The sequence below is a fragment of the Salvelinus fontinalis genome, chromosome 21 (assembly GCF_029448725.1).
Source record: "Salvelinus fontinalis isolate EN_2023a chromosome 21, ASM2944872v1, whole genome shotgun sequence".
NCBI lineage: Eukaryota > Metazoa > Chordata > Actinopteri > Salmoniformes > Salmonidae > Salvelinus > Salvelinus fontinalis.
The window spans coordinates 28,319,793-28,347,537 of NC_074685.1; the positions used below are offsets into that span (position 1 = coordinate 28,319,793).

At 42.4% G+C, this 27,745-nt stretch overlaps 1 protein-coding gene across 8 annotated transcripts in view; it reads left to right on the forward strand.

Moving 5' to 3' along the window:
- Window positions 1-25,096, forward strand: part of unc13bb (unc-13 homolog Bb (C. elegans)) — a 100,596-nt gene extending 75,500 nt beyond the window's left edge. For 2 of the 8 annotated variants that reach the window (XM_055874540.1, XM_055874534.1), the window contains 25 exons: window positions 2,154-2,269; window positions 2,405-2,568; window positions 3,380-3,530; window positions 3,657-3,725; window positions 3,863-3,952; window positions 4,154-4,291; window positions 5,259-5,389; window positions 5,474-5,559; window positions 9,080-9,206; window positions 9,300-9,396; window positions 9,481-9,624; window positions 13,761-13,838; window positions 14,172-14,249; window positions 18,783-18,806; window positions 19,040-19,063; window positions 19,546-19,569; window positions 20,015-20,103; window positions 20,272-20,418; window positions 20,585-20,708; window positions 20,818-20,949; window positions 21,113-21,260; window positions 21,617-21,673; window positions 21,923-22,015; window positions 22,114-22,273; window positions 22,428-25,096. In XM_055874540.1, the coding sequence (XP_055730515.1) occupies window positions 2,154-2,269; window positions 2,405-2,568; window positions 3,380-3,530; window positions 3,657-3,725; window positions 3,863-3,952; window positions 4,154-4,291; window positions 5,259-5,389; window positions 5,474-5,559; window positions 9,080-9,206; window positions 9,300-9,396; window positions 9,481-9,624; window positions 13,761-13,838; window positions 14,172-14,249; window positions 18,783-18,806; window positions 19,040-19,063; window positions 19,546-19,569; window positions 20,015-20,103; window positions 20,272-20,418; window positions 20,585-20,708; window positions 20,818-20,949; window positions 21,113-21,260; window positions 21,617-21,673; window positions 21,923-22,015; window positions 22,114-22,273; window positions 22,428-22,713 (2,777 nt within the window). In that variant the 3' untranslated portion in view covers window positions 22,714-25,096. The remainder of the gene's footprint in view (window positions 1-2,153; window positions 2,270-2,404; window positions 2,569-3,379; window positions 3,531-3,656; window positions 3,726-3,862; window positions 3,953-4,153; window positions 4,292-5,258; window positions 5,390-5,473; window positions 5,560-9,079; window positions 9,207-9,299; window positions 9,397-9,480; window positions 9,625-13,760; window positions 13,839-14,171; window positions 14,250-18,782; window positions 18,807-19,039; window positions 19,064-19,545; window positions 19,570-20,014; window positions 20,104-20,271; window positions 20,419-20,584; window positions 20,709-20,817; window positions 20,950-21,112; window positions 21,261-21,616; window positions 21,674-21,922; window positions 22,016-22,113; window positions 22,274-22,427) is intronic. The other 6 variants (XM_055874541.1, XM_055874538.1, XM_055874535.1 and 3 more) reach the window with 5 other exon arrangements.
- Window positions 25,097-27,745: the final 2,649 nt, after the last annotated feature.

Here is a 27,745-nt window from a genome sequence, read left to right on the forward strand (position 1 = left end):
GTTATTATGTTAAGTTGAATGTACAGATAAGTCAAAGGGATCAGAATGGTAAGAATGACTGTGTCAAAGGGGGACATTCCACTGCATCGCAGCCCTGAGAAATAGTAATGGGTTCACACCGGGCCTGTTTTGGAGTTGTTGATTCTATGTTAATCTAATGTTCATGTGTTCTCTGGAGTGAAGCCATGAAACTGTCCATACCAGGCCAACTCTGAGCCGTTGGAAAGTGTCCAGTGTACAGGGCCCTCTCCCTTTCACAGCCTCTCAGTCCTCACATGCCCCTGTGCTCCCTCATTGTGTCCAAGAGGCTCTATTTTTAGTGTGTGTACGCGGGTCTCAACGTAGAAGTGCTTTCATTCAGCCGCCGCTTTGAGGGAATATTCCCTTCTGATCTGAAGGGGTTGGTGTGAGAATCAAACCGTTTCAGATGATCAAAAGGGTGAAGGTTGTTTGTTTTGTTCATGCTTCTTTTATCCTGGAATCCTCCGTTTTCCACATATGTACTGCTCAAATCCCTATCACTCATACATCTACTCTTCTAAGTTATGCCAAAGGCATATTCTGTTAGCTTCCTCATTGCATCCGCCAATCCCCTCCTTTTCCTTTTTAAATTATACTCTATCATTTTTTACTCTATAGGAGGGTTGAAATCATCCCTTTCAACTAACAGATTGTTAGTTGCTACACAGTGCTTTGTCTTAATGGACTGTCTGTCCCAGGGTTAGTTAATGATGGGTAGAAAGTCTAAGAAAAAAAACATTGAATCAAAATGTATTTGTTACATACACAGTTTACAGCAGGCATAAAATGTGCAGTGAAATCCTTGTGCTGTCTCCTGCAACACCCAAGACCTCTTACTGTAACACAGTGGGGGGTTAGTTAGCACCCTAGTCTATCTGCATCTCATATGTCACCAGCTCTGTTCTACATCTTAGCCCTCTTCTGTAGTCCAGTCTGTGTTGTGGATAATGAGGTACAAGCACGTCTCCCTTGGCCAGCAATACCATTTTTCTTGCCCAATTGCACAGGCGAGTAGTGGCCCTAAGGCTCCTACTTGCCCTGGATGAAAACATTGGCTGTCACCACCATGGTCTTTGCTTTCCCCTGGGCTAACTCTCACTTGTGCTTCTTCTACTGCCCCTTTATGTCTTCCTTTGTCCACATGGCTTCTTTCTTTCTCTGTTTTCTATCTTTTACACTGTTCCTTTTGGAATGGGCTGGTTAGAGACTCAGGGGGGTGGGGTGTTAAACAAGCTCTTCAATGTTCTTCTAGCTTTAAACACTTTCCAAAAGTGAATTGTTTTATCGCCCTTGGCTTTCCTTTTTCTTCCTCCTCTTAATGATAGTCAACCTTTTTAGGGATGCCTCACTGTCTGTCATGGACTTCCTATCCCTGCAGATGAGACACACCATGAGTTACTGATGTGGTGTGTTTGTTTGCGTGCATGGGTATGTGATTAACTGTGCCATTCTGAAGCTGCAGGCCTCTTTCTTTGCCTGTTTAATCATGACTTTTTGAAAACGACTCCACCATGATACTGAAAAGGCCTTCAAAGGAACAGCACTTCTTGAATGTTAAAGTGGTTGCGCAGTGTGTTAGCCCTATGACAAGGGGAAACGTCTGTACTCTTTCCTTAGACTGTGAAATCTACATTTAGCTGATGTTATTCATTGACTGTGTTCGATACGACACTAAACGAGATGTGAAATCATAAGCAAAGCCACTCTCTCTCTTTCACCTCCTTCATCCTCTTAGGGGAGATCTCCTCCTTGATTAATATGTAGCACGCTCTAGTCGTATCGCGACCGCTTAGACGACACGTACGAATTGACCTGATAGTGTGGCTGTCAGGGGAAATAGCCGGGGGTGAGCTGCCGAACACGCCACTTCCTGTATAAGACCAGCTGAAGTGTCCTCAGCCGGAAGAACAAGGACAAATCCATACAACCCTGAGCCCTTGTTCTCAGTACAAACTGTAGTAATGCTAGTAGTATAGCACCCACTGAATGGCCTTGTAGCGGTGCCACTGTAGACCCATTGATAGTAATAGTCTGTAATTGCCATTTGATTAGCAGACCTGGTTAGTGTGACAGATCTAGATTATAGTAATTGACTCACTGACTTGTGTGTGTGTGTGTGTCTATTGTTACAGAGAAGAGGACCGACAAGTCAGCCGTGTCCGGCGCTATCCGTCTCCACATAAGTGTGGAGATCAAGGGAGAGGAGAAAGTGGCTCCCTATCACGTCCAGTACACCTGTCTACACGAGGTACACCACTCAGTACATCTCTCTGTTCGTAAGATTACTGCAGACACCATCAGTGAAACTAGTCCTAAACCAGCTCAAACACAGCTACTTGTGGGTCTCTGTATCACACGGACATTGTGGCTGTCTGCCTTCCAGAACCTCTTCCACCACTCAACGGACGTTCTGGGCCAGGGGGTGGTGAGGATCCCAGATGCCAAAGGAGACGATGCCTGGAAGGTGTACTTTGACGAGGTGGCCCAGGAGATAGTGGACGAGTTTGCCATGCGATACGGGATCGAGTCAATCTACCAGGCAATGACGTGAGTCAGAGGAACCTGACGACATACTCTAACTTTCTCTCGCTCTGTTCAATCTCTCTCTTGTTCGCTCTCTTGTTCCCTCTTTTGTTTGCTCTCTCTTTCTCTTGTTCTCTCGTTCTGTTTCTTCTCTTTCTCTCGTTCTGTTTCTTCTCCCTCTTGTTCTCTCACTCTCTCGTCTCTTATCTGTTATTTATCTTATCTCTCTCGTGCTCTCTCTGTCTCACTCTCTGTCCTTCTCCCCCTCTCCTCCCCCTTTTCTCTAATATGAAATAGCCATTTGGTGCTGTTGTCATTTCCTGGTGGCCCCAAATGAAGGAAAGTCAATTATAAATGGTCTGAGAAAGGCTCTGTCCATGAGGTGCCATTTTCCGTACAGATGCCTGTTAACCAGCTCCATCATTTACACAAAGCACACTCGGGTGGCCATCCCTCAGACGGAATGGGGCAGGGGCCTGATGGGAGAAATGAGACAGCCGTAGTGAGGGATCATTGGGTGAAAACCTGACCCCAGAGAGAGTGCTAGCTAGCTAAACATAGGCCTGCTCTTGTGCAGTGTGTTGTAAATCCTATTACGTCCCTGAAATCCACTGCTACTGTATATTATTTTGCCCCATAATGAAAGATGTCTGTGTGCTATAAATTGGGTATAATTACATAAACATGTTCTTAGCATTTCGACCTGAACATTACATTGCGATAATTATGGTATGTGAACAAGAGACATAATGAAACTTGAAAATAGTAGAATCAACCAACATTGAGCTGCTGTCTCTGAGCCCTCCCTGACAGTGCCCTCTCCTGGTGTGTTTAGGCACTTCGCCTGCCTGTCCTCTAAGTACATGTGTCCTGGCGTTCCGGCGGTGATGAGCACCCTGCTGGCCAACATCAATGCCTTCTACGCCCACACCACCGCCTCCACCAACGTCTCCGCCTCTGACCGCTTCGCCGCCTCCAACTTCGGGGTTCGTATGGCCCCATACCCATTTCTCTCCCAACCCTAATAACATCATCTACCTTGTAATTGTCAAATACCACAGGTTGTTTTTCTCTGGATGATTTTCATCTTAATTCTCTCTTCCCTCCAACAGAAAGAGCGCTTTGTCAAGCTCTTGGATCAACTCCACAACTCCTTGCGCATTGACCTCTCCACATATAGGGTAAGTTGAGAAGTTTTAACATTGACCTCTCCACATATAGGGTAAGTTGAGAAGTTTTAACATTGACCTCTAAATATGCACCTTCCCCTTTTATCTCTGTTTTTCTCATGGAATGGTCCCCAATTAATCTCCCTCAGAACAACTTCCCTGCCAGCAGTAAGGATCGTCTCCAGGACCTGAAGTCCACTGTGGACCTACTGACCAGCATCACCTTCTTCAGGATGAAGGTATAGGCCAAGGGCTAGGCTACAAAGACTCTCTGTGAAGAAACCTTTTCTCTACTCCTGCCTTTGATGTGTTTAGTCTTTCTTACTCTCAATGAGTACTGATGCTATGACAGTAAATCATCACGACATAATATCACTCTTTATTGTGCTGTGTAAAGAGTTCTCTCTCTCTAACGCTCATCATCTCCCTCTGGTGTTCAGGTCCAGGAACTGCAGAGTCCCCCTAGAGCCAGTCAGGTGGTGAGGGACTGTGTCAAGGCCTGTCTCAACTCCACCTACGACTACATCTTCAACAACTGCCAGGAGCTGTACAGCCGCCAGTACCAGCTGTTGGACACAGTGAGTCACACAGTCGACCTCAGTTCTACTCACTGCCATTTACACACATTTACACTAACAGAATTGATGCAGGTTATTCATATTCTACCCAGAGTGGTTGAAAATGCACTTTGGTGATGACATTTCACTTCATTATGTTAGAAAATACATTTTACCAAGGCAAGTATAATTTTTCATGTTCTGAATCATTCAGTGGGGTCTTTCTCTACCATACCATTAACGTGATATCAGAAAGTCAGATGTCATAACCTAATACGTCCCATAATAAGCACCAAGCTCAGTTGAGTGGTGCAGCTTTATCGCCGACACTGTTGAGGAATTTACTTTTTGTCTTCAAGTTGTTACTGAGTGTCGCAAATATCAAAATTAGCATGACATTGAGCTGAATTAAATGCAAAAGGCTTTGAAAATAAATAAAAAGCTTGTAGTACCCTCAGTGCTCTGACATTTCACGGAATTCCGCTTGTCTTTTGGGACAAGAACAGGAACTTCGCATGAATATGAACAGCATATATTAAAATACTACGTCGTGTCTCAAAATCAGTATTTATCTTACCTCTATTGTTTTATGTCCGGATTCGAGAAGAAATATGGCGAGTTCAACAGTGTCAGTTAATCTTAAATCTTGCACAGTATCCCCCCTAGCTGACGTGATGCTGTTTTCCTGATTTATGACCACTTTTTTTCCTGTGGTCTCCATTCATTTTGTCACCCTAATTTTAACCATCCTACAAGGGTAAAAATGCCATTTACGTTTGAACGGATTATGATAGAGACATAAAGTTTGGATCATTGGTTTTCTTAAAGGAGTATCTATACAATTAACATGTCATTTTGCACGTTGGTCAAAATGTGTTTTTGATTCAACACCCTTTTCAAATGAATATGTCAAGGGATATCACTTTAATCCAGCAGTGTTACATTCAGTGTTTTGTCTGACTGGGAGTGTGGTTTTGTTCTGGTCCAGCATAAAGAGGATCTTCCCCTGGAGGAGCAGGGCCCCAGCATCAAGAACCTGGACTTCTGGCCCAAACTGATCACCCTTATAGTCTCCATCATAGAGGAGGACAGGAACTCCTACACACCCGTGCTCAACCAGTTAGTATCCACACACATTAATAATTTAGGTACTCCTGTAAAATGTCAGGTATGTAATGATACTCTCTACCATCTCTCCTCCAGATTCCCTCAGGAGCTGAATGTGGGGAAGGTGTGTGCTGAGGTCATGTGGGCGCTGTTCTCCCAGGACATGAAGTATGCCATGGAGGGTGAGTCACCACGGATGACCGATCAGGAGCCGGGCAGACACGTGTCCAATCTGCGTCAATTTGGGGTCAAGCTCCTCAATCACTAATACCATATTCCCAGTCTTAATGGCCCTACCTGGCCTTTTGTCTGAGTGTGTTTGTGTGCATCGTGGCTATATGGCGAAAGAATGAGCCCCAGAGTATACAGTTGAAGTCGGAAGTTTACATACACTTAGGTTGGAGTCATTAAAACTTGTTTTTCAACCACTCCTCATTCTTGTTAACAAACTATAGTTTTGGCAAGTCGGTTAGGACATCTACTTTGTGCATGACACAAGTAATTTTTCCAACAATTGTTTACAGACAGATTATTTCACTTATAATTCACTGTATCACAATTCCAGTGGGTCAGAAGTTTAAATACACTAAGTTGACTGTGCCTTTAAACAGCTTGGAAAATTCCAGAAAATTATGTTATGACTTTAGAAGCTTCTGATAGGCTAATTGACATCAGTTGGGTCAATTGGAGGTGTACCTGTAGATGTATTTCAAGGCCTACCTTCAAACTCTGTGCCTCTTTGCTTGACATCATGGGAAAATCAAAAGAAATCAGCCAAGACATCAGAAAAAAATGGTATACCACAAGTCTGGTTCATCCTTGGGAGCAATTTCCAAAAGCGGAAGGTACCACATTCATCTGTACAAACATTAGTACGCAAGTATGAACACCATGGGACCACGCAGCCGTCATACCGCTCAGGAAGGAGACGCGTTCTGTCTCCTAGAGATGAATGTACTTTGGTGCGAAAAGTGAAAATCAATCCCAGTACAACAGCAAAGGACCTTGTGAAGATGCTGGCGGAAACGGGTACAAAAGTATCTATATCCACAGTAAAACTAGTCCTTTATTGACAGGCCGCTCAGCAAGGAAGAAGTCACTGCTCCAAAACCGCCATAAAAATCCAGACTACGGTTTGCAACTGCACATGGGGACAAAGCTCGCACTTTTTAGAGAAATGTCCTCTGGTCTGATGAAACAAAAATGGAACTGTTTGGCAGGGGGATGCTTGCAAGCCGAAGAACACCATCCCAACTGTGAAGCACGGGGGTGGCAGCATCATGTTGTGGGGGTGCTTTGCTGCAGGTGGGACTGGTGCACTTCACAAAATAGATGGCATCACGAGGAAGGAAAATGATGAGGATATATTGAAGCAACATCTCAAGACATCAGTCAGGAAGTTAAAGCTTGGTCACAAATGGATCTTCCAAATGGACAATGACCACAAGCATACTTCCAAAGTTGTGGCAGAATGGCTTAAGGACAACAAAGTCAAGGTATTGGAGTGGCCATCACAAAGCCCTGACCTCAATCCTATAGATAATTTGTGGGCAGAACTGAAAAAGCGTGTGTAAGCAAGGAGGCATACTAACCTGACTCAGTTACACCAGCTCTGTCAGGAGGAATGGGCCAAAATTCACCCAACTTATTGTGGGAAGCTTGTGGAAGGCTACCCGAAACGTTTGACCCAAGTTAAACAATTTAAAGGCAATACTACCAAATATATATGAGTGTATGTAAACTTCTGACCCACTGGTAATGTGAGGAAAGAAATAAAAGCTGAAGTAAATCATTCTCTCTACTATTATTCTGACATTTCACATTCTTAAAATGAAGTGGTGATCCTAACTGATCTAAGACAGAGCATTTTTACTAGGATTAAATGTCAGGAATTGTGAAAAACTGAGTTTAAATGTATTTGGCTAAGGTGTATGTAAACTTCAGACTTCAACTGTACCTGTGGAGTGTACTAAGTAACAGTAGAAGGAAAAGGAAATCTCCCCAGTCTGTCTTCTCCACCCCCTGTCTGTGGCTCCGTCTCTGTCTCAGCATTGTGTGTGTCTTCTACCATGTCTTTCTTTCAGTAATGGATAACGTTGATCATTACCAGTGGCTTCAGGGTAAGACTGCATACTGTACTGTAAATGAGACCCTCTTCTTATGCTATTCTACAAGATGTGCCAGTATTCTGTTAGCCGTTAGATATTTCAGCAATATCGTCCGAGGGGGTGTAGTATGCTATATGGCCAATATACCACAGCTAAGGGCTGTTCTTAGGTACTGTTCTGGACACAGCCCTTAGCTGTGGTATATTGGCCATATACAACAAACCCCCAAGGTGCCTTATTGCTATTATAAACTGGTTACCAACTTAATTAGAGCAGTAAAAGAAAATGTGTTGTCATACCCCTGGTGTACGGTCTGATATACTACGGCTGTCAGCCGATCAGCTATCAGGGCTGGAACCACCCAGTTTATAAAATGTATTTTAGTGTTGAATATCATTTTATTTCTACCAGAGCACTACTGTGTGATTCTGGCCAAAAGTTGACAGAATTTACGATGGCAAGCCATTTGCATTCATCAGTTGTGTATGGCTCGTCTCCATTCCATCCTCCTCTCCACTTCTATCTTGATCTATTTCTTTCTATTGTGTTGCCTTGTTCTTTTCTTTCATTTCGTTCCTTCGGTCCGTGCTCATTTCTCTGTGTTCTAGCCCCATCTGAATTCCACCTTCGTGGGCAGACGTTTTATGCTGGTAAGAGCATCAACTCCACCCCATCACTCCTCTTGTCTTGTTCTCCTCCCAGAACCCCCAACATATAAACATATTTAGATCTGTGTTTCCAGTGAAAACTGTCATTCCCAACAGAGATGCAAAGGTAACCCTATAGGGAAGGCTGTTTCTGACGATGTTTTACTTATTCCGACGATGCTTTACTTATTCCGTCTCTGATTTCATTTCTGAGGATAGAGAATGATGTGCAAGGCGGAGGGCTGAGTGGGATTACTAGGGAGGGAGAAGAATGGGGAGCAAGCTACACTGAAGCTGAGTATGGAGAGAGGGATGATGTTGGATGGCGAGAGAGAGGGGTATCCCAGGGGAGGATGGAGGAGTTCTGGGGATGTGAGATGAAGAGCGAGAGGGCGATAGACGCAGGGAGTATATGTGCTGGGTGTGAAAGCTGCTCATGTCTCCCAGGACCCTATCTATTACCTCCTCTCCCCAGAGGTGGATTGTACATCTCTCTAACTTTCCTCTGTCCTCATGAAACTCCTTTTCACACTCTCCCAATGATAGATGTCTCTCACAGTAGAGTTGAATGGTTGTGTGTGTGTGTGTGTGTGTTAATCACCGTGCCCAGGGGCACAAGGGGACTGGAGCCGCTCACCACACACTCAGCCTGCAGTAAATCCACTTCAAAGCCCAGTTGAGAGAGGAGAGCCCTCATGTCACCTGGCTGTGGCTGTACAGCCCGCTGGGGGTGGCTGGCTGCTCTTCACTCCTCTACCTCCAAGCTTACTGAATCCGACCTGTTCTGTGCCCTAAATATCCATACTACTCTTACAGTAATATTATGACTCAGACACTCATACATAGGTGCATATTTATGCCACTTGTACACAATGGCACACACGCACAAAAAGAAACACACCCTCAGAGAGACACGCACTCACTCTCTGGTGTGTTTGTCTCCACAGAGCATGAAAAGCACCGGTTGTGTAAGAGTGCCGACTACATGAACCTGCACTTCAAGGTCAAGTGGCTGTACAATGAGTATGTGAAGGACCTGCCAAACTTCAAAGGGGTTGTACCCGACTACCCATCGTGAGTTAACCCTGACTTGTCTAAACATAAGAAATGTGTATAAAAATAGGTTCTCTCTATTTTACCCCTTATGCCAATCTTTCCCATGTGCAGGTGGTTCTTACAGTTTGTGCTGCAGTGGCTGGATGAGAATGAAAGCGTTTCCATGGAGTTCATGCATGGAGCTCTGGAGAGAGACAAGAAAGATGGAGTGAGTAACGGGAAAATAACCTCTCTTTGTCAGGTCTTCACTATAAACTATATAGTTACAATTGTCTCCGTCTCCTCCCACCAGTTCCAGCAGACATCTGAGCATGCTCTCTTCTCTTGCTCGGTGGTGGACGTCTTCACCCAGCTCAACCAGAGCTTTGAGATCATCAAGAAACTGGACTGTCCTGACCCAAAGGTCATGGCCCACTACAGCCGACGATTCGCCAAGGTAACCTTACCCTCCTTGTCCTAGCTACCTGTCTGACCTGTAGACAAATGCCTGTTGGGATAGATTGCTCTCTCATATCTCCACCATCTGTGAGATTCATTTTAGGGAACCTCTCCCTGAGTCATGCTTGATTTCTACTTTTGGCTTGAAATGTTTTTCAAACAATAGCTAGGTTTCCGTCCAATTGGCAACTTATTTTAATGTGAATATACAAAAATCGTCATTAAAAAAATATATGCACATTTTCCCACCAGAGATGTGTTTCCATTAAATGGACTTGTTGCGGATAAAGGCTGTGCGTGATGACGAAGTGCACATAAAAATAACGTGTGGTTACATTTCCATGTACCAAAATAACAAATTACAGGTTAAATGGGCTTCCACCGCATTTTCAACTCTAATTTTATTTATTTATTTAACCTTTATTTAACCAAGAAGGGCTCATTGAGATTTTAAATCTCTTTTTCAAGATCATTCTGGCCAAGATAGGCAGCACCAAGTCATTACAAAAAGTACAGACAGACAACATGAAAAACTACAAGTAATCTAGTAAAAACCATTAAATTCACAGGAGTATAACAAAATCATAAACAGCAAATTAAAACATTTGACAGGTCAGGGAATCAGCCTCAAAATCCTTCATCAGTGATTTAAAAACACCAATCGGGACAAGTTCTTCCAGTTTAAAATTATTTTGTAAGGTGTTCCAAGACGATGGCGCAGATTACATAAAAGCCCTTTTACCAAATTCAGTTCGGACATTTGGAACAGTTAGCAGGATAAAGTCCAGCGAACGAAGAGAGTACCCACCACATTTCTGAACAATAAAAATGCCCAAATAAAAATGTAGTAAACCCAAAATGGCGTTGTAAATAAAAGTATACCAGTGACTGAGCCTACGAATGACTAGAGAAGGCCAGCCAACCCTGGTATACAAAGTGCAGTGGTGCGTAAGGGTTTTGCAGTTTAAAATAAATCTCAAAGTGCCATGGTAAAGAGTGTCAATTGATCTCAAACACTGAGCGGAAGCATATTCATATATATATTCATATGTGGCTCAGTTGGTAGAGCATGGCGCTTGCAACGCCAGGGTTGTGGGTTCATTTCCCACGGGGGGACCAGGATGAATATGTATGAACTTTCCAATTTGTAAGTCGCTCTGGATAAGAGCGTCTGCTAAATGACTTAAATGTAAATGTAAATAAAATATCCCCATAGTCTAGTAAAGGCATAAATGTAGCGGATACTAGCCTCCTTCTGGCTTCAAAAGAAAGCCTTAGGCCTTATTCCTAAAATAAAATCCTAATTTCAGCTTAAATTGTTTTGTAAGTTGTTGATTATGCAATTTAAAAGAGGCCGTCATCAGAATTCCAAGATATTTATATGAGGTTACAACCTCAATCTCCTTGCCCTGACAGGTAGTAATAGGTGAAAGGTTCAGAGGTCTATTTCTTGCTTTAGAAAACACCATTAGTTTAGTTTTGTCAGTATTGAGGATAAGCTTCAATTGACAAGATATGTTGAACAGTATAAAAAGCAGTTTGCAAGTTCTGGAAAGCTTTTGTAAGAGATGAGGCACAACAGTAAATAACAGTATCATCAGCATTTTGGACATTTTTGTCTAAATCATTTATCTAAATCATTTATATAAATAGTGAATAAGAGAGGACCAAGTACAGAGCCTTGGGGCACACCATTAAGGACAGACAATTTTAACAGACATAAGCCCATCAAATTGAGTGCACTGAGTTCTATCAGACAGATGGTTAGCAAACCATGCAACTGCATGCTCCGAAAGACCTACACTCAACAATCTCTGCCTTAGTATAGCATGATCAACTTTATCAAAAGCCAAAGAGAGATCAATAAAAAGTGAGACACAGTGCTGTTTTTTTGTCCAGGGCTTCAGTGATATCATTTAAAACCTTTATGGCTGCTGTAATTGTGCTATGCTTCTTCCTGAAGCCCGATTGGTACATTGATAAAATAGAGTTAGTAAATAAAAACTCTTTTAGCTGTTCACTTACAAGAGTTTCAAGTATTTTCACCAGGGGTGACAGCTTTGAGATTGGCCTATAATTATTTAAAAGAGTTGGATCTCCCCCTTTTAAAAATGCTGATTTCCAGATCTTTGGAATTTCATTACATTCCAGGGTTAGATTGAACAGATATGTAAGTGGTTCAGCTATGAAATCAGCTGCCAGATTTAAAAAGCAGGGATCCAAACGATCAGGACCTGCAGGCTTTCTTTGATCTAAGGAATTCAGGGCTTTATGCACCTCCTGCACTGAGAATGGAAAAAAGCTAAAAGTTTGACCAGCTCTCACTGGTTCATCCACACAGGGTTGTACAGAGACAGGATACTGAATCAAACAGCCTACCAGATGATACAAAGTGCTCATTGAAACAATTCACCATTTCAGTTTTGTCATATATAGCAACAGAGTCCTTCAACACATGACGTTAATTCATTAACATTACTGTTACCAGACATAGACTTAATAGCGTTCCAAAACTTTCTAGGGTCATTCAGGTTATCAGTGGTAACAGACATAAAATATTCTGACTTGGCCTTCCTGAGAAGAAAAGAACACTTGTTTCTTAACTGCCTAAAAATAAGCCAATCAGCATCAGAACAAGATTTTCTTGCTTTAGCCCAGGCTAGATTACTGTCGTAATCTAATGGTTTTGTTCATAAAAAATGTGTGTTTGAATATGATGAGATCTCTGACCAGAAAGCTACCATTCACCAGCTCTGCAAGAGTTATGTTATGTTTTTTTTTTAAAGTTTTTTAAATTTAAATTATTGTATTTTTTTTCTCCCCAATTTCCATCTTGTCTCACCGCTGCAACTCCCCAACGGACTAGGTAGTGGTTAAGGTCGAGTCATGCGTCCTCCAAAACATGACCCGCCGAACCACGCTTCTTAACACCCGCCCACTTAACCCGGAAGCCAGCTGCACTAATGTGTCAGAGGAAACACCATTCAACTGACGACCGAAGTCAGCCTGCAGGCGCCCAGCCCGCAACAAGGAGTCGCTAATACGCCATGAGCCAATTAAAGCCCTCTCCGCCAAACCATTCCCTAACCCGGATGACGCTGGGACAATTGTGTGCCTCCCTATGGGACTCCCGGTCACGGCTGGTTGTGACATAGCCTGTGATCAAACCTGGGTCTGTAGTGACACCTCAAGCACTGCGATGCAGTACCTTAGACCGCTGCGCCACTCGGGAGGCCCAACCCTGTGAAGTTTATCAGAATTTATTTAGTCTGTAGCCTAATAAATTGTATGCCTTCCCGAGTTGTAGTGTGAGGACCACACAACATATCATTGCGTGACTCCACGTTTACCCCGCCATTTCTCGCCCAATTAATTTTACTGACACACAAAGATCCCACCTTGTCTAGTGTATTTTGTTTTCTCGACATTTGAAAAGTTTACTGACAAATGAGCTTTTCCATCAGGCCTGTCGCAACATTTTTTTATCTGACATGTACTTTACTCGCATGAAATGGTTGGATGGAAACCTGGTTACTGGGAGAAAAGTTTGGCATTTGCTCAAACCTTTTGAAATAGCCCCAAATCTCATTAAAGTGATTAATGATCATGACCGCCCATTGCATTTTCTTCGGAAAGCAGCCAACTCTGCCCTTTAGAGAAATCCTTACCATTGCTTTTCTTATTTTAGAGTACTATACCCTTATTACAGATATTAGCCCCAGAAAATCCTATTTCTATAAAAGCAGCCCGAGCATTGTCTGGGGGACTTTAACATTTGTGTAAAGGAATTGGATATGATATGTTCTCATTAAATAGAAATGTCTAATGCGACAATCGTTCTTTCTAGCTGGGCTTGGGCTGGCACAGTCTATAGAGAGACTGAGGTTTTTCATCCCAGAGAATATATTCAGGGAATGCATTCCTACTTTCAGAGGACTCTTTCCAGCACTAGTGCAGAAAAATTACCCGACAGTAACCTCACAAACCCTCTAACTTTACCTAAAAAACAGACTAGCCTCTAGCCAGTGTTAAAGGCCACTTCCCATTAACAGAAAAGGATGACAGTCATTTAGTGGTTGGAATGAGATAATATATTTCCAATTACACTGTAATGACCTGTTTTCCTCCCCACAGACTATTGCCAAAGTTCTTCTGCAGTACAGTGCCATTCTGAGCAAGAGCTTCCCCTCCTACTCTGACAAAGAGAAGATCGTAAGTCTTCATATTCTGCCTTACACAACATACAGTGCATTCGGAAAGTATTCAGACCTCTTGACTTTTTCCGTATTTTGTTACGTTAGACTTATTCTAAAATGTATTTAATTGTTTTTTCCCCCTACATACAATACCCCATAACGACAAAGGAAAAACAGGTTTTTAGACATTTTTGCAAATTTTGGAGTAAGGCTGTAACGTAACAAAATGTTGAAAAAGTCAAGGGGTCTGAATACTTTCCGAATGCACTGTAATCCTTAGTGTTTTCAAAGGGAGTTTCAACCTTTAAATGGTCTCTGTTTCTATTGCTCGCTCTCTTCCCCTTTGTAGCCCTGTGTACTGATGAATAACGTGCAGCAGTTGCGTATCCAGCTGGAGAAGATGTTTGAGTCCATGGGTGCCAAACAGGTAAGCAGCAACTCTATGTACGGGAAAAGATGATAACAAATAGCTTTTTTTCACAGATGGGTAAGATGGAATCGGGGTGAAAAATGTTCATACTCACTGTGCTCCGGACCACCAGGAACCTCCTGGAGAAGACGACAGGCGCATTGTGTCTCTGGGCTCATGCAGCCGGTTGAGCAGCCGTTGGTGTTAGCAGGTTTTGATTTAAAGGAGTGAATGATGTGCTCCTCTGGCATGACACCTAGAGAAATGAAGAACCTCAACTTTTTGCTCTATGTGAACATGTGGTTCAAATTGCTTTTGTGTGTGACTGTTCTTCATAGACAATATTATGAACGTGTTGTTTGTGTCTTTCCGTACCAGATTGCAAAAGCGGAAGCAGTGGTAGGGAGATGGTTCACTTGACTTAGAGTTGAGAAGTGGATGTGTGCTACTGTAGTATCCTGCCATGTGGAATAAAGCATTAGATCAATAGCAGCTATCAGCCAGTGCTTACTGTGTAGACTACTAGACTGTTACATTAACATATGCCCTTGGTGATTCTATTTTGTCCCTAGATCAATTTCCTAGACTTCATAAAGCTATGTGCGGTCTATAGGTTTTCATTACCGTCCCTACAGTATGTTTAGCATCCCTACTTAAGAGGACAATGTAGTATCTATATGTTAAGTATGTTTAGGACATGCTTTATTCTGAATGATTGTTCCATTCTTACTGCGTAGTAAGTCAGTTATTATGTGGTTTGGATGTTGAGTTAAACAGTTTGTAGTTTGGTCTAGTAATCCCTTCGTTTTAGTTTACGCATCCATGGCTGAATTGTAGCACTAGACTTTGACAAATTGACTTTAAATGGGTGTTTCCTTCGCTGCTTAAGATTGACGAGCAGGTGGATGATGAAGAGGACGAGAAGGTGGGTGTTCGTTCACTTTTGGTTGGAGGCTGTTTGATAGTTGCCAAAGTGTTGTTGAAGATCCGGTTGCATATTAAGTCTTGTCTAACTCACCTTCCCCCTGACTAGCAGGTCATAACTTCACCCTCTATAGAGCCTTTAGGAACCCCCATAGTGAAACCATAGACAGTCAACTACTGGAGCTAGATTTCTCACATGATAGTTCCCTGTGGCCAATTAGATGAGTCTTTAGTCTTTTGAGGGTATGGACGTGTAATGGTAAGAACTTCTGCACCCAGAGGATCAGTTTCAGATTATTGGGGCTGTGAAAGTGTGAAATGCCTGGAATAAGCTTGTATCCACAATGGTTTGTTTCTTCACTGCTGATGAATGGCATATGGCTTGTGGTTGGGTTTTTCTAAGGTAAGACAATCAGTGTTCATCTAATGAATGTAGAGAGTGGAACTTTAATCTGAGCTGTGTTTTCAAAGAAGCACAACCCTGGGGTTGTGTGAAGCCGTGATGTTGTTGTCAAAGCTCTGCGTCGTGCTGTGAGGAGATGAACTTGAAAGGCGGACTGTTCTGGGCTCCTGTAAAGGAGGGAGATGTGGGAGGGAAGGAGTGATTAGGAATTAAGTTGTCCCAGATGAAGCTCAGTAGGAATAGTTCACAGGAACTTCACAGTACATGCTGACTGATGCTCTTCTGCCTGTCAACACCAATTAGACACTTAAAAAACAAGACACACTGTTCAAGTTTCATTGTCAACAAGCGCCAATTTAAAACAAAATAATAATAATAATAATAAAGTTTTGTTTATTTTGACAGTCAGAAATACTCAAATAAACTACAGTATCTTCAAAATTGTACAATATAATGGAATGGTCGTAAACCGTTGACTGATAATGAACATTCTGCTGTTACCACGTCTTTTTATCTGTGTCCTGGAAATCCTTCACACAGGTCTTCATTATACATTTACATTTAAGTCATTTAGCAGACGCTCTTATCCAGAGCGACTTACAAATTTATAAGCACTCTGACCTTCAAACTGTGGTGCTGACTTTGTGCAGTTAGCAGGAATAAAAGAAACTTGGGCATTTCCCCCCTCTTTTTCCCCCCTAGGGCAACATGGGCAAAATGATAGAATGGCAGCAGGTGGGTGTAAGACGAGGACATTATGTATGTGCATGTATGGACATTCTGTACATGGATATATATATATATAAAATCAATTGTTTTTGAAACTCAAATAGAAAACTGACGATCCCTTTTCTGTACAGTGCATTCGGAAAGTATTCAGACCCCTTGACTTTTTCCACATTTTGTTACACTACAGCCTTAATCTAAAATTTATTAAATTGTATTTTTTTCCCTCATCAGTCTACACACACAGTACCTTATGACAAAGCAAAACGTATTTTTTTTACATTTTTGCAAATGTATTAAATAGAAAACGGATCATATTTGCATAAGTATTCAGGCCCTTTTCTCAGTACTTTGTTGAAGCACTTTTGGCAGCATTTTCAGCACTGAGTATTCTTGTGTATGACGCTACAAGCTTGGCACACCTGTATTTGGGGGGTTTCTCCCATTCTTCTCTGCAGATCCTCTCAAGCTCTGTAAGGTTGGATGGGGAGCGCCACTGCACAGCTATTTTCAGGTCTCTCCAGAGACGTTTGATCGGGTTCAAGTCCGGGCTCCGGCTGGGCCACTCAAGGACATTCAGAGACTTGTCCCGGCTGTGTGCTTAGGGTCGTTATCATGTTGGAAGGTGAACATTTGACCCAGTCTGAGGTCCTGAGTGCTCTGGAGCAGGTTTTCATCAAGGATTTCTCTGTTCATCTTTCTCTCAATCCTGACTAGTTTCCCAGTCCCTGATACTGAAAAACATTGCCACAGCATGATGCTGCCACCATCATGCTTCACCGTAGGGATAGTGTCAGTTTTCCTCCAGACGTGAGACTTGGCATTAAGGCCAAAGAGTTCAATCTTGGTTTCATCAGACCAGATAATCTTGTTTCTCATGGTCGGAGTCTTTAGGTGTCTTTTGGCAAACTCCAAGCGGGCTGTCATGTGCCTTTTACTGAGGAGCGGCTTCCTTCTGGCCACTCTACCATACAGGCCTGATTGGTGGAGTGCTGCAGAGATGGTTGTCCTCCTGGAAGGTTCTCCCATCTCCACAGAGGAACTCTGGAGCTGTCAGTGACCATTGGGTTTTTGATCACCTCCCTGAAGAAGGCCCTTCTCCCCCGATTGCTCATTTGGGCTGGGCAGCCAGCTATAGGAAGAGTCTTGGTGGTTCCAAACTACTTCCATTTAAGAATGATGGATACCACTGTTTTCTTGGATCTTCAATGCTGGTACCCTTTCCCAGATCTGTGCCTCGACACAATCCTGTCTCGGAACTCTTTGGACAATTCCTTCGACCCCATGGCTTGGTTTTTGCTTTGACATACACTGTCAACTGAGGGACCTTATATAAACAGAATTTACCACAGGTGGACGCCAATCAAGTTGTAGAAACATCTCAAGAATGATCAATTGAAACAGTATGCACCTGAGCTCAATTTTGAGTTCATAGCAAAGGGTCTGAATACTTATGTAAATAAGGTATTTCTGTTTTTTATTTTTACATTTGCACAAATTTCTAAACCTGTTTTCGCTTTGTCATTATGGGGTATTGAGTGTAGATTGTTGAGGAAATTGTTTATTTATACAAATTTATAGTAAGGTTGTAACATAACAAAATGTGGAAAAGGGGAAGGCGTCTGAATACTTTCCGAATGCACTGTAAATACAGAACATGATGATACTGTACTGTCTGATACTGCTGTCATTGTTGACATGGTCGGCTGATGTAACTTGTAAACCGACTCAGTGTATCAATCAGTTCTCTGAGGGTTTATCAACCGTTCTGCCTCCGGCTGGAGGTTCACAGTATGTTTTGTGTTCTGTCTCACTCCAACCCTCCAGGAAAGTGTGGAGGAGGAGGAGGTGGTTGAGGAGGAGCAGGTTGAGGTTTGTTGGTGTAGTAGAGGTTGTGTCAGTGACACACTGTCACTGATATCGTCATGGTTACATATCGTCATTCCCACTCACTGCCCATCTCTCCACTCACGTAGTGGTGGTCACACTCGTATTCGCCACGTCATTGTGCCTTCTCATGGTGGGAATGGACACCACCATCGTTACCGGGGTAACTTTGATCTTGTTGGGTTTTTCACTGGTCATCTGTTTGGTGCAACACTCTTCCCCTATATGACTACGGTACTGTTGTCCCTTACCTGTTCTCTAAATCCAAGTGCAGCTGTCTTGCGCTCCATTACACAGACATCTCCTTCCCACAACTTCATTTACTTTCAGACTACTATGCAGTTTAATGATTTAGTTATTTTCCCTTTTCTTTTGTTTTCAATAGACTGACAAAGAGAAGGTGGGTTCATTACAAACAAGTGTTGCATACATACACTATGCAAAGGTATTACTGCACATCTTTTTACAATTTAGTCTTTTGGTTAAGTCTATTATCCTAAATCTTCTCCTGCTGTTAGTACTAGTTGGGTCTGTTGCTGGTCCGTACTTTAGTTATTGCAACAAAAGACACATTTGACAGTTTTTTTTGTTTTTTTTTACTTCTCTCAAAGATGGATGCACCCCCAGAGGAAAAGGTGGGTTAGAGTTTGTGCCTTTCTCCCTGGGTTGTATAGTTGAGCGGTAGCTATGCTGCTCACAAAAATGTCACTGGTTCATTGGTCAACACATTTCCCAATTGGTACAATATTATTTTGTAGCACCATCAGATATTTGCCATGTATTTCTAGTTTTTATCTCATACTAGCTCTTGATACAAGACAGCAATAAATACGGTCATCTCCTTTTTCCCCCTGCCGTTCTCTGATAGCCTGAAAAGAAAGACGAGGAGAAGGTGAGTGTAGTAAGGATGTGACATCATCAGTGCCCATCTCCACTAACACTGTATCACTCTCACTAACTGTCACTTACTCAGCAGTATACACACGTACAAGAGGCTCATGAAAAACATACTCAATCTCTCCCTATAGCCCCTGTAAGCCCTCCTCGTATCCACTGGTGCAGAACTCCTTCAGTAGTCTCCCCTACAGCTGTCCTATATTCTTGTCTGGAATCTAGACATGTAGTCTAGTCCCTGGCAGTCCATGTATCAGCTGGCCTATTGAAGCATTAGCTTAATGGGCCACATCATGTTGTCATCTGTCTGGCTGGGGTTGCTTTAGGCCTCTGTGAGATGGTTTCTGTCAGACTGATGCTGTGGTTGTAGATACGGGACACATTGTGACCCCTGGTGGTCCTCCAATAGGATATACTTCTGAGTCAATGAATCTGCTGTCATATTAAACCGCCATTTTCTTTCATCTGCTTTCTTTGAAGGTGGTGATTATTACCGACAAAAAGGTGGGTTAGTCTACAGGAGTGTTGGCTCTAATAACAATGACTAACTAACTGGAAGAGAAGTAGCAGTGACATTGCAAGTATAGGGAGTCTCGCTACTTCAGTCAAACATTTTTCACAGTTTCTCTGAAAACAATGTTTGAGTGACCATTGCCTTTTCTTGCCATGCTTGTTCATCTTCTGGCAAGAAGCAAAATAACACATTTTCTCCATTGCTGCTGGATTATTGTGTGTGCTCTACTTTGGCTTGCAATTCGCATACTTTACAGTATGTGTATTATCTGGCATCAAAGGGAATTATGTTGCTGTTTTCCCCCATATCTATGGTTTTTGAGAATCATGCTTAACTGTTTTACAAAATAAATTCTGTACTCAGACTTATTACACTGTCTCTGTGTGCTTCTCTGCGTCTGTCTGACTATCTGTGTGTTTGCCTGTTTGTATGCAGCTGGACACAGAAGCCAGTGACCTCCTGAATGAGCTTCAGGTCAAGCTGAACAATGTGCTGGATGAGCTGAGTACCACGTTTGGAAACAGGTACACACATGCTCCCACACAGTCCCAGGATTTCAACATGTACACTCTCCCCATACTATGTCACTCATAATGTTTCTACTGTGGACTCATGCACACAGCTTCAGTCTGTAGTATATGGAGTCCATTTTGGCTCTGAACCCTAACCCATGTGGCTCCTTTCTCCTGTAGTTTCCAGGTCCGTATTGATGACTGTATGAGACAGATGGCCTGTCTGCTGTACCAGATCAAGGGCCCAGTCAACACCAACAGCCGCAACATGGTGGAGGCCGACTCGGACAACATGCTACGGCCACTTATGGACTTCCTGGATTCAAAGTGAGTGGATCCCTCCTGCTTCTGTATTGGCTGCTGATTTGGTGGCGTCCATTTTGGTGCGTTCCCTCTGAAGTGAAAGTTGTTTTTGTCAGTATGTTGCGTGATTGTGTATTTGTTGATTTGCTGTATGTGTTGTCTCATTAAACGTCTGTGTGTGTCTATGCAGGTTAACGCTGTTCGCCACAGCATGTGAGAAGACTGTTCTAAAGCGGGTTCTAAAAGAGCTGTGGAGGATTGTAATGAGCAGCCTGGAGAAAACCATCGTCCTGCCCCAAGGCAACGACACATTCGTAAGGCCTAACACCCTCCTAACATTTACCCTCAAACCTGGCCCGTTTCCTCACGACTCTCTACTCCAAACACACCGTCACCTAATGTTATGCGTATTCCTCTCCTCAGGGGGCTCAGATCCTGTCTGCAGCCAAGGAACTGGGGCAGCTCTCCAAGCTCAAGGATCACATGGCAGGAGAGGCCAAAAGCCTGACACCTAAACAGTGTGCTGTCATGGATATAGCACTGGACACAATCAAAGTTTGTGTTCCAGTTTATAGACAAACATACACCTGTGGTAAAGTTACTACTTAGATGATGAGGGGACTGTGTTTCTGATCCTTTAATTACAGGCCTCATTCATTGTATAGTAGGAAATCAAACCTTCTCCCTCTTCATCTCGCTCTCTCGCACTCTTCTGCAGCAATACTTCCATGCAGGAGGGAACGGTCTGAAGAAGGCGTTCCTGGAGAAGAGTCCTGAGTTGACCTCACTACGCCACGCTTTGTCCCTCTACACACAGACCACAGACACGCTCATCAAGACCTTCGTCACAACACAACACACACAAGGTGAGACAGCGTGCATGCGCACACACAATAGCATCAGTCTGCTTCCTATTGTGTCTAACGAAATACATTAGTCATAAAATAAGACCTTTGCTTCTCCCCTGCTTTGCCACCATTGGTCACCAGAGAGGCTCCCTCTTGAGCACTGTTCTATTTAGTATTGGGCTTGAAGTTGATCTATCAGCTAAATACTGTGTGTGCCTCTGTTATATACCTAGAAACAAACTTTCACTGGCTCTGTGGCTGTTCTGTGTGTGCTGTGATTTGTCTAACTCTAAAATGACTCACTGTTGCCATTTGACACTTTCTTTGCTTATTTGTCTTCTCTCTTGTGATCTTTTCTGCTGCCTCCTCACCAGTGCACAATGGGAAGGGTATTAGGTTAACTCCCAACGAAAAAATACAACCCTCCAGGGGTAGGTGGTGCTGTTAATGGATAGCATGTGCTAACAACCCCGGTCTCCTTTACTCTGTACACATAAACCCCCTCCCACCTGCCCCTGTGGGTGAGTTTGCCCCAAACACCAACCTTGACTGCTCCTCCTCCTGGTTTTATGACCCTACCCATACCCTCTCCTCCTCCTCCCTGAAGGATACTACTGGTATCTATAATCACACTGACTACCACTGGAAGATAATGTCTTGTTTCCATCTGTGTGCGCTAGGGTCAGGAGTGGACAAGCCGGTGGGAGAAATATCCGTTCAGATCGACCTATTTACCCACCCTGGTACTGGGGAGCACAAAGTCACTGTCAAAGGTTTGTATATTTGTAGAGTTAAGGAAAAAATGACTCCAATAAACCCTTTTCTCTGTGTCTCCCAACAAACAAACGTATCTCCTTCCTCGTTGTACCAGTGGTGGGAGCCAATGATCTGAAGTGGCAGACGTCTGGGATGTTCCGGCCCTTTGTGGAGATCACCATGATTGGACCCCACCTCAGTGACAAGAAGCGCAAGTTCCAATCCAAGTCCAAGAACAACAGCTGGGCGCCCAAGTTCAACGAGACCTTTCACTTGTGAGTGCAGAGCCAAGCAATAGTACAGTAGCCTGCTGCCTACAATGATCCATATGTAGTCCCTTGAAATAGCCATTGCTCATTGTAAAAAAAAAAATTTAAAAAAAAGTGTAAGAAATGATCTCTCTCCCTCCCCTCTTCCATGTCTCCTCAGTATCCTAGGTAATGAGGATGGCTTTGAGTGCTACGAGCTGCAGATGTGTGTGAAGGACTACTGTTTTGGCCGTGCCGATCGGGTGGTGGGCATGGCTGTGATGCAGCTGCGGGATGTGGCAGAGAAGGGCAGTGTGGCGTGCTGGTGCCCCCTGGGTCAGCGTGTCACCATGGACGAGACAGGCCTCACCGCCATGCGCATCCTCTCCCAGCGCTCCAACGACGAGGTGGCCAAGGAGTTCGTCAAGCTCAAGTCTGAGATACGCTCTGAGGAGGAGGGCAGATGAGGTCTCCCTGAAGGAGGGGAGGGGTGTGAAGGGCCTCTAGTAAAGTGGGAAGTAATAGGAGCACTTTGACTACTACTACTTTGGACTAATAATGTCTCCTGGCTGCTACTGGCTGTTTGATGGACACTGGTTCACCATCACATTGTCACTCACTGTGTTTCTCAGACTCCCCTTTTGTGTCCCTCACTCACTATCTCCTACACATACGTAGTTTGTGTCTAATAACCATTGAGAGAGAGAGAAACTATCTCACACGATATTGTACTTACTGTGGGTCGGCCAGTCTGGCACTATGGACATGCCATGGGCGCTATATGCCAATCAATTCCTGCCAGCCTGTATGTACTTCAGTATGGGGTCTCCCCCTCACCCCACAATCCCCCCTAGTGTTCATGTGCAATACCCCCCAACTGTGGCCATATGTTTGATGCCTTACACTTTAGAAGCTGTGAATGTGTGAAGTTCAGACACAAAACTGTAACTGTAGTAGAAAGCTGTTTATCTTCCTCAATCTCTCTTTAGTGTTCTTCAGGATCCATGTTCACATCATTGATGCCACTACTAGGGTCCAAACGCAGGATGTCATTGTTGGTGTTTTGGTCGAAGTAGATTCACCTGGTTTCTATCGTTTGGACTTCTACCACATGTCAAGTACCCTACTCCTAATTATAGTGTACAAATCCAATTGTTTCCCCTTAGAAAAGTGAAGTGTGTTTTTCTTTGTATTGGAATTAGTGCCATGTGGTGGTTCTGAAGTGAGTTTTATGTTTGAGTCTCCCCCCTATTTTTTGACAGGAGGTACTGTAATGGCAACAGCACTCAATGTAAAGGGTTTGTAAAGTTGTGTGCCTTGTCAGGTATTGGGTCCTCCGTTTCATAACCCATTAGTCCCATACAGTGTTAACAATGCACTTTGAATGAGAATTACTGTAATACTTTTTAGTCTAAATTGTCATAAATGTTCTTAACGCAAGGGCTGCCTTCTATCCAGAGAGAAACTTCCTTTTAAGGATAGAGAGTGGTGAGCACTTTTTAATATGGACTATTGCTTCTTACATTAAAAACGGCAATGGTGTATTGTAGGGCCCTGTCTTGAACTTAGTAATCACTGCTAAATAACCCCGTTGAATACAACATTTTACAAACATTTGGCTAATGTTGCCAACCCTCAATGACAGCCATTTTATTTATAGTTTTTATGTATTTAATCCATATGTAGAGTCTGGTCTACTTTGCAAACAGAGGGCTGCTAGATGTCGTTTGAGTATAGTTTTCAAAGTGGTTTTGAATGGCTTTTTACTGCAGTTTTCTAGCAGGACCCTACAGATACTAACTGAACCTAGAGGGTCTTTTGGGACCAGAGGAGTTTAAACGATCTTCATCTCAGATGAAGGAAAGGCTAGCCTCGTATGGTTCGTAACGAGGCTAGGAAAAGGCAGTCCAAGCCCTCGGTTTCCAAATATTTTCCAACTATGTTTCCTTGTATCTCTGAGTGGCCTTACATTGGTGATAATAGAAGATTTCTATATACATGTTTTTACCCCCCATTTTCTGTGTATTTCTTTTGTCTCACAACGATGCAGAGGGTTGGTCAATTTGACCTAAATCAACCGTATCAGACTGATATTGTCAATGTGATTTTCCTTATTGCTGTTACTTTATTTTTGTTTTTAATTGTATTGGAGGATTTATATTTTTCGTTTAGATGTAGTAATTTTCTTAGATATAGTATTTATATTTTTGTTTTCTGTTTTGATCCCTCTTAAAAAATGTTGGAATGATGTGGAGATGTTCAGTACTGTATCATGAGTTCTATTGGATCTACAGTATACACAGTAAGGGGTAATGCATGCCTGTCATATCCCTGATAGAAATAAGGAGAGAAAAAATTGAACATATCACGCCTAAAAAATATATTTTGCTATTTGTCAAGTAACACTGCTGTTGTCCATACAATAATAGTCAGTTTGATGTTCACAAAAAGAAGAAAACTGCAACATCACACACTGTTAAAGCTATATCTGGGCTTTATATGCAGTATACAGTACCAATGTGAATACATCTTTTGGGCTGTTGATTTAGGGGAAAATGTCTACTTCTAAGGAGGGCACTGCCACTAACATACATGTTCCTTGTGCCAAGCTGTGCAAGTGTTCACTTTTTATTGTTTTATTACATTTTTTTTATACATTTTTTTTAATCTTGTGAAGCATTGCACTATAATTAAATCACTACAATAGTTAGTTAGCACGTGTTGTATGTCCAAGTAACTGGACTTTTGTGAAGTTTTATTTGTATTTTGCAACTGGAAAAATCATGGTATTGATCATTAAAATGTGTACATTACAATGTATTAATTTTGTATAAAGTATTTAAGAAATAACTACTGATGTGTCTGGCTAATTATTAGGAGTTCACAGCAAACATAGATTGGTTACTTTGATTTCGAGTTTGGCACACAAACTACAGGCCAACTACCAATTGGCCTAAAGGTGGCACTGTTATAAGCAGTCTCACTTAAACCCTCATATCCGGTGGCCCGTTTGACCTAAACACTTGAAACCTTGTATGTAGGTGTCTTTCAAAAAAACTAAATGTAGGCGTCTCCTCATCCTGAACAAATTCTCCTCAAGGACCCATAATGTCCGTCAGGATAGATTTTCCTCCATCTTGGACACTTTATTTTTTTTACTTTTGAAAAACGTATCTCATGAACATTACCATGATGAACTGTGTTAAGTTTGGCATTTATCTTCAAAAATAAGGAACCTTAACAATCAAATTTGACTATGTAAAACACTTTTCGCACCAAAGTGCGTTCATCTCTAGGAGACAGAACGGTCTCCTTCCTGAGAGGTATGATGGCTGCGTGGTCCCATGGTGTTTATACCTTCATGCGTTTGGAAATTGCTCCCAAGGATGAACCAAACTTGTGGAGGTCTACAAAAAAAATTCTCAGGTCTTGGCTGATTTCTTTTGATTTTCCCATGATATCAAGCAAAGAGGCACTGAGTTTGAAGGTAGGCCTTGAAATACATCCACAGGTACACCTCCAATTGACTAAAATTATGTCAATTTGCCTATCAGAAACTTCTAAAGCCATGACATAATTTTCTGGAATTTCCCAAGCTGTTTAAAGGCACAGTCAACTTGGTGTATGTAAACTTCTGACCCACTGGAATAGTGATACAGTGAATGTTGAAATAATCTGTAAACAATTGTTGGAAAAATGACTTGTGTCATGCTCAAAGTAGATGTCCTAACCGACTTGCCAAAACTATAGTTTGTTAACAAGGAGTTTTAATGACTCCAACCTGAGTGTATGTAAACTTCCGACTTCAACTGTATCTCTGAAGACCATCCGGTTATGATATCTATTTGCCATATATTTTTCAACTGTGCTGTGATGTTTCACAAAAGTTCTGAACATTTCTATTCTCATAGTTTCTACAGATGGTAAATTAAAGATTTTTTTTAAATTCTAAAAATATTATTGATTGAATTACTTTTTAAAATCACCCAGCAGTGCTATTTGCAGAGTTAACTCCAGGTAAATGTTGCAATTCTTCAGCCATTCCTGAACCTGTGACCAAAAACAAGCTACATATGGACCGTTTCAAAACAAATTATCTAATGAGTCTCTTCGCAGATAAGTCCGCGGAGCTGGCATGATTGTGTCCCCCCAAAAATATATATACCAAAGTATTGAGAAACTTTTGTTATTGACCAAATACTTATTTTCCACCATAATTTGCAAATAAATTCATAAAAAATCCTACAATGTGATTTCTGGATTTTCTTTTCTCATTTTGTCCGTCATGGTTGAAGTGTACCTATGATGAAAATTACAGGCCTCTCTCATCATTTTAAGTGGGAGGACTTGCACAATTGGTGGCTGACTAAATACTTTTTTGCCCCACTGTATAACATTCTATTGGTTGCAAGAATTTTGTATGATTTAAATTGAAAAACTCCACTGTAAATGTTGGATCCCGCGTTGTTTCGTGTGCCATGGAATCGGTACTTTGAATGCAAAATATTTGAATAGAGATTTTCAATCTATTTACCAAAGCTGTCAATTTTTTGGTCCTTAAATTAAACTAGTATGACTTTTTTATTTCTACCAATTTTCTTTAACCATTTTGGGCTTTAATGCAGGGCCGACAGACAAGTTCCCTTACTTCTTCCACTTGCCTCCACCATTTTTGTGGTAATGCTGTAATTAGTTGGTTGTAATTTTGAGTAGAGCAGACAATTCCATATATTTTTTTTAGCTGCGTGTGTATCAACTTATACCCCCTTTTTCACCCCAATTTTGTGATATCCAATTAGTAGTTAGTCGTGTCCCATCGCTGCAACTCCCTTACGGACTCGGGAGAGGCAAGGGTCATGAGCCAACTCCCATACGGACTCTGAAGAGGCAAGGGTCATGAGCCATGCGTCCTCCGAAACACGACCCTGCCAAGCCGCACTGCTTCTTGACACACTGCTCACTGAACTTGGAAGCCAGCCTCACCAATGTGTCGGAGGGAACACCGTCCAACTAGCAACCAAAGTCAGCTTGCAGGTCCCCGGCCCGCCACAAGCAGTCGCTAGAATGCGATGGGACAAGGAAATCCTAGCCGGCCAAACCCTCCTCTAACCCGGACGACGCCAATTGTGCACCGCCTCATGGGTCTCCCGGTCACAGCCTTCTGTGACACAACCTGGGATTGAACCTTAGACTGCTGCGCCACTCGGGAGGACCAGATTATACCATTTTTTGTAACTTTTATATATATTTTTTTATCATTTGAGTTTAAGCATAATATTTGTTGTCTTTTCTGGTGGACTAAACTGAAAATCAACCAACTTCCTATGTTGTTTTTTAAAAAGAACTATATTTTGTAGATTTCACTTTCAAATAACCGAGAGTGAGAGGTAATCTGAATAAAGGGGAAAAGGCCATTCTTAAGGTGCAACATTCTTACGAGTCCGCTAGAGAACCAGTTTGAATTTTAGTATCTTTTGTTTGACTGAGGACTTTAGTGAG